Here is a 7,151-nt window from a genome sequence, read left to right on the forward strand (position 1 = left end):
CAGGAGCGTCAGGTACTGCAATAAATTAAATAACCATTACACACATTTACACAATATTAAATTAACAATGTGTTCACACACAAACCACCTCTTCATGTGCAGGGCTGCTGCCCTGCTACACTGCCACTAAACTCAGAAGGATTCAGCTTGTTCAGGATGCAGCTGCCAGACTGCTTTCTCGGTAACACTTTATATTAAGGTGCTGTTTATTAATGTTTTATAAATATATACTATATGCTTAATAACTATGTTATAGAATGTTAATAAATCATTATAGATGGTTTATAATCATGCAATAGCCATAGACGGAATTACAGTGCTTAGGTCCTTACATTGGTTACCAGTGATCCACTGAATTGATTTTAAAGTTGCTGTAATAACTTATAAGGCCCTTCATGGATTAGGACCATCCTATCTCCAAGAACTACTAACTCTGTATGTTCCCAGTCGTTCTTTGAGATCAGAAAATGCAGAACTTTTAATTATTCCAAAAAGTCGTCTTAAAACAGCTGGAGCCTGAGCTTTTTGCTGTTGTGCTCCTCAGTTGTGGAACTCTATTCCGATTACCATTAGGCAGGCTGAAACACTGGATTCTTTGAAAATAATTTAAATAATTGGTTATAACTGGAGTGTACTGTTTACATGAGCTATTTTGTTTTGTTTTTAACTTTGTACAGCACTCTGGGATGCCTTGGCATGAAGGGCACTATATAAAAATACATTTGTATTTTATTGTATTGTATTGTATCCTTCTATGCTTATAGGAGAATTAGGCTGAGGGGCTGATTGATTTATTGATTAATTAGGAATGATTTATAGGAGGATCATTGTAATGACTTGGTACCTCTATATTAATCTTTAACAAAGTTTAGCTAAACCACTTTAAATGACAGGGCATACATGTTGTGTATTTAACTTCTCTTACACAATGTGAACAGGATGTGAGTGGTGATAATAAAGGCAATGTCCAGACCAGAGTTCTCCCAAAAACGTCTGTGTTTTTAATGTCAATAATTGCAATAAATAATAATAATAAACCCCCCCCCTTTTCCCAGCGATGGTATCGGGGGGAACACGGCAGGGTTACAGTCCTTAATAACAAAAGAATGACACTCCTGAACCACAATCCTCCGTGCACGAAACTGTGCTCTTTCTTCCGGGGTCGTGGTGAGTGCTGGTGCTGTGCTGTGTTGTGCTGTGAGGGACGTGCTCCGGGTCTAATGCTGGCTCCGCGGCTGCAGCTCCCGACTCTCACTCCTCCTCTGATAACGACACAAAAAAACAATAACAAACACACAGGCTCCGGCTGAATATCGTCATCAGCGCAAGGGGCGTACTAACGTAGCTGCTTCCCCTTTTGTACCCAGAACCTCATCCCTGCAAGCAACCCGTTGCCATGGTTTCTCCACTAGGGGCTCGCCCCGCAGCTGATTGCAATGGAATCCTTCCAGGTACATGCAACTACGCGCTCCCCCTAATATGGTCACCTTCCGGTTTCTGCCTACCGTCAAGGCAGTCCATCTAGGAGGAAGCATACGATCCACCTTACCAAGCGCCTTCTTTGGTCGGGAGGGAGATTTACAGTTTGAATTCTTTCTCTCTCTGTCACACATCTCACCCCTCAGAGTGATGCCGAAGGCACACTCGGCCAATTCTAAGTTCCCCAATGGCCCCCCTCCCTTGAAAAAAAATCTGCATTTTGATGCTCCTTACCCGCACGATGTTTCACTGTATAGTGGAAGGGTTGCAGCGCCAGATACCACCGAGTTATCCGAGCGTTATTGTCCTTCATCGTATGCAACCACCTTAAAGGAGCATGATCAGTGACAAGAGTGAAAGAACGCCCCAGCAAGTAATAACGAAGGGCATGAGTGGCCCATTTGATGGCCAAACACTCCTTCTCAATGACGGAGTAGTTAATCTCCCGTGGAGCCAATTTTTTGCTCATGTAAATAATCGGGTGTTCTACCCCGTCAACTTGCTGGGACAGGACCGCCCCCAGACCAATCTGGGAGGCATCGGTCTGGAGGATGAACTCCTTACTGAAATCTGGTGAAATAAGTGCTGGGGCCTGGCATAGTCTCCTCTTAATCGTGTCAAAGGCCCCCTGACACTCCCCTGTCCACTTAACTATTTTTGGAGCCGTCTTTTTGGTGAGCTCTACCAAGGGGTTAACTATGGTGGCATACTCGGGGATAAAGCGGCGATAATAGCCTGCTAACCCCAATAGTGATCTCACCTGCGGTTTGGTTCTCGGGATCGCCGTCTCCACTAGAGCCTGGACTTTAGAAGCGATCGGCTTTACCCGCCCATTACCCATAAGGAAGCCAAGATACTGGGTTTCTTGTTTGCCGAATGCACACTTGCCCAGGTTAGCCGTCAGCCCCGCCTCCCTCAGAGACTGTAGGACGGCCGAAAGTCTAATAATATGCTCTCTCCAGGTAGAGCTGAAAATCACCACGTCATCAATGTATGCAGCGGCATACTGCTGATGGGGCGCTAGGACCTGGTCCATCAGTCTCTGAAAGGTGGCCGGGGCTCCATGCAACCCAAAGGGCATGGTCTGGAAATGGAACAAGCCACCCGGGGTAGAGAAAGCAGTTTTCTCTTGCGAACTCTGGGTTAGTGGAATTTGCCAGTATCCCTTCGTCAGATCCAAAGTCGAAATCAACCGCGCTCCTCCCAGTCGGTCGAGGAGCTCGTCTACCCGAGGCATGGGATATGCATCAAACTTGGAGATGGCATTAACCTTTCTGAAATCCACGCAGAACCGAGTGGAGCCGTCCTTCTTAGGCACCATCACTATCGGGCTGCTCCACTCGCTCCGGGAAGGCTCAATGACTCCAAGCTCGAGCATATCCCTCACCTCCCGGCCAACGGCACCCCTGCGACTCTCCGGGATTCGATACGGTCTCTCTCGAACCCTGACACCTGCGGGAGTAATAATAGCATGTTCAATCATATTAGTTCTGCCAGGCAAGTCAGAAAAAACATCACCAAATTGTTTCACTAACCCACGGAGTTCACACTTCTGATCAGGAAGTAACTGTTCCCCCATCGGAATGTTAACTGTAGCTGGTGTACTGACAGAGGGACCAAAATCCTCTTCTATACTGTCATTGGCTATAAACAGGGCCTCCCTTTCATTGTAGGGTTTTAATAAATTAATATGGTAAATTTCAGTTTTGTTCCGGCGATCGGGTTGTCTGATTTCGTAGTTTACATTACCAATTGCCCGCATCACCTCATATGGTCCCTGCCACTTAGCGTATAGTTTAGATTCCGAAGTGGGAAGTAGCAGCAGTACCTTATCTCCTGGCCGAAAAGTCCGAATCCGTGCTTGTTTATTGTACTGCTGCTCTTGCCGATGCTGAGCCTGTTTTAAGTTCTCGTGTGCCAAATGACCAACCAATTGCAGGCGATCTCTCAACATAATTACATATTTCACTATGTTTTTAGCATCTTTATTTTGCTCCTCCCATCCTTCCTTTACAAGATCAAGGACCCCTCGTGGCTGTCTCCCGTACAGCAGCTCAAAGGGAGAAAACCCGGTCGAGCTCTGAGGCACCTCTCTCACTGCAAACATCAGGTAGGGAAGGAGTTTAGCCCAATGTTTTTGCTCCTGGTTGACAAACCGCCTCAGCATCTGCTTCAATGTCTGATTAAAACGTTCCACCAAACCATCCGATTGCGGGTGATAAACGGAGGTCCGAATGGATCGAATTTGTAATAATTTATACAGTTCCTTTAAACACCGTGACATAAAATTAGTTCCGTGATCAGTCAGAATTTCTTTGGGGATCCCTACTCTCGCTATGATCTGCACTAACTCTTTTGCAATCGCTAATGCACTAGTGGACCTCAATGGTACTGCCTCTGGATATCTGGTCGCGTAGTCCACCACTACTAAAATATGCGTATATCCACAGTCAGACTGGCTCAATGGGCCCACTATGTCCATTGCAATGCGTTCAAAGGGGATATTGATCAGGGGCAGTGGAACCAATGGGGCCGGGCGAACCCGCCCCGGCGCTACCTGTTGGCACTCTCTACAGGTTGCCACATACCGCTTCACCTCACTGTACACTCCCGCCCAGTAAAATCGAGCCAATATTCGTTCCTGAGTCTTTTCGCTACCTAAGTGGCCCGAACAAGGGACATCATGAGCCAACCGCATGATCTCATGTCGAAAAGACTGAGGAACGAGTAACTGTGTTACAGTCTGCCCTGTGCTCGGGGCTCGGGATACTCTATACAGCAAATGCCCAAGCACAATGTGGTGAGGGTATGTGAGCGGCCGATTGCCATCTACTTCCTTCCCCTCGATAGACCGAACCTGCCCCCAGAGGTTAGCCAGCGTAGGATCATTTTTTTGCTCGTACGCTAGATCAACATCTCGGTCCCAGACTTTCGGTATATCGAGCGGGGATATGGTAGCCTCAGCACTAGGGGTCTCAGTAACTCGGCCCGGTCGGTCACACTGGATCCCAATTCCCTTTCCCTGGCGTTTATCAGACGTGGAGGAGTCTCCTACCAAACCCCAACCTCGTGTCATTGATGCGCCCTCCCATTTTTCCACCCTTCTCTCTCGTTTAGTTTTTTTTGGGCGGAACCGAGAGGGGAACAGATCAGCATGCAGCGGAAAAATATCTCCAATAGTTTCCCCCGCTGCTCCTATGGTCTTACCGGAGACTGGCTCTACCTTTTGGTTTATAATTGTTTCGAAACATGGCCAGTCTCGACCTAAAATAACAGGGTATGGCAACCTTTTTGCCACCGCCACAATTACACGGCGGGTGTGACTACCAATGGTCACATCTAATTTAGTGAGGGGGTAGTCCTTGTTATCTCCATGGATACAGGAGATGACCACTAACCCACGTGACCACCAAGGTACCCCTTCTAAGAGAGTTTCCGAAATCAAGGTCTGACCACACCCAGAGTCCACTAATGCGTGGGTGCTCACATTACCAACCCGCACATCAACAATACAAGGTCCCTCCCAATCATTACCCCTGGACTTACCTGTCGCCGGTACCAAATAATGCGAAGCCGCACCACACTCCATTGCTGAGGGGCAATTCCGGGCAAGGTGGCCGACCCCATGGCACCGGTAACATTCCAGAGGGAGAGGCGCCCACGGAGCCTGATTGTCCCGCTGCCGACCTGACAGCGGGGAGGGGGCCCCTGTTCTACCCCAGCTGGGGGTTGACCTCGGCCTCCAGTGTTGTGGAGCGAGGCCACCCGTTGGGGAACGTGAGGGTGCTGGTCCAGACGTGAAGGGTGTGTGTGGGTGAAGGGGCCCAGGCCTTGGGCCCGCCATCCTGGGTCTGATGAAGGTCGGCGTGGGATGTATCGGGGTGGGCAGCGGTGTGGGCATAGAGTCCTCGTACCCCTCAGCCAACCTGACTGCGGCGTCCAGCGTGGTGGGCCGGTGCCGGCTGACCCAATTACTGGCTTCTGGCCCCAGCAACTGTATAAATTGTTCAATGGTGACAATCTCAGCCACCTCCTCTGCTGTGCGTTCACCAGGGCAGAGCCACCGGGTCACCTGGTCCACCAACTGCTGGGCCATTACTCGGGGTCGGACTCCTTCGGGGCGTTGGTACTCCCGGAACCGGCGGCGGTGCGTCTCCTCCGTGATGTCCAGTCGCTGAAGGATGGCTTTCTTTACCACATCATAATCCATGGCTTGTTCATGGGTTAAAGCGTGGTAGGCTGCCTGGGCTTCCCCGATCAGATTGGGTCCCAGCTGGGTAGCCCACCACTCCCGAGGCCATAGGGCTGCTGTCGCCTGCCTTTCAAAGGATGTTAAATAGGCCTCGGGATCATCCTCCAGCGACATCTTCACCACTTTAGGTTTCGGAGGCGCTACTGCTGGTTCGGCCACCGGTTCCCTCCTCTGGTTGGCCGCGAGGAACATGGCATTCATCCTCTCCATCACCGCTGCCAAGGTCTCTTCATGCCTCCGTGCCTGAGCCTCCATCATGGTGTTCAGTGCTGCAGGGTCCATTGTAAAATCCCGTTTCTGACACCACTTGTGAACAGGATGTGAGTGGTGATAATAAAGGCAATGTCCAGACCAGAGTTCTCCCAAAAACGTCTGTGTTTTTAATGTCAATAATTGCAATAAATAATAATAATAAACCCCCCCCCTTTTCCCAGCGATGGTATCGGGGGGAACACGGCAGGGTTACAGTCCTTAATAACAAAAGAATGACACTCCTGAACCACAATCCTCCGTGCACGAAACTGTGCTCTTTCTTCCGGGGTCGTGGTGAGTGCTGGTGCTGTGCTGTGTTGTGCTGTGAGGGACGTGCTCCGGGTCTAATGCTGGCTCCGCGGCTGCAGCTCCCGACTCTCACTCCTCCTCTGATAACGACACAAAAAAACAATAACAAACACACAGGCGCCGGCTGAATATCGTCATCAGCGCAAGGGGCGTACTAACGTAGCTGCTTCCCCTTTTGTACCCAGAACCTCATCCCTGCAAGCAACCCGTTGCCATGGTTTCTCCACTAGGGGCTCGCCCCGCAGCTGATTGCAATGGAATCCTTCCAGGTACATGCAACTACGCGCTCCCCCTAATATGGTCACCTTCCGGTTTCTGCCTACCGTCAAGGCAGTCCATCTAGGAGGAAGCATACGATCCACCTTACCAAGCGCCTTCTTTGGTCGGGAGGGAGATTTACAGTTTGAATTCTTTCTCTCTCTGTCACACACAACTATAACCTAAGAACGACACATGCACACCAGTAACTGTAACTATAGTCTTTATGTATATCTGCTTAGCTGCATAGTTAACATTAACAAGACATAATATAGTATCAATGCTCCACCAACTACACGTGAACGTGGGAGCCTTACACCTGAAAGTAGTGCCTAGAACTAATGGCACAGGGTACATACATTACAATACATAACCATGTAATAACATGGTAATAACTGGGTAAATACCAAGTCAAGTACGACATGTAACCATTACCTAATGGGTTTACTCCCTAAAGACCCAGAAACCTGAATATTATACACCAAAGCTGCTTTGCCGAGCCTGTGATGCAGTCATGCCCATCCCAGAGGGTACAAAAGGACTGCTCGCACAGATCTCAGTGCCATTTTAACTTTCAAGATCTGACCTGACAGGGGAGCCT

The 7,151-nt window shown here is 49.2% G+C and overlaps 1 protein-coding gene across 1 annotated transcript; it reads right to left on the reverse strand.

Moving 5' to 3' along the window:
- Positions 1 to 946: 946 nt before the first annotated feature.
- LOC131720999 (zinc finger and SCAN domain-containing protein 29-like) lies at positions 947 to 6,708 on the reverse strand. The gene is made up of 2 exons (XM_059013739.1): positions 5,026 to 6,708; positions 947 to 1,262 (listed from the first exon to the last, which is right to left on the reverse strand). Exons 1-2 carry the CDS (start codon positions 6,011 to 6,013, stop codon positions 1,252 to 1,254), a joined length of 999 nt encoding a protein of 332 aa, XP_058869722.1. The 5' UTR covers positions 6,014 to 6,708; the 3' UTR covers positions 947 to 1,251.
- Between the last annotated feature and the right edge of the window lie 443 nt (positions 6,709 to 7,151).

Source organism: Acipenser ruthenus, chromosome 46 (assembly GCF_902713425.1).
Source record: "Acipenser ruthenus chromosome 46, fAciRut3.2 maternal haplotype, whole genome shotgun sequence".
Taxonomy (NCBI): domain Eukaryota; kingdom Metazoa; phylum Chordata; class Actinopteri; order Acipenseriformes; family Acipenseridae; genus Acipenser; species Acipenser ruthenus.

Excerpts from the sequence above, each read along its gene's own strand:
- LOC131720999 (XM_059013739.1), bottom strand. The coding sequence starts at position 6,013 with ATGGACCCTGCAGCACTGAACACCATGATGGAGGCTCAGGCACGGAGG.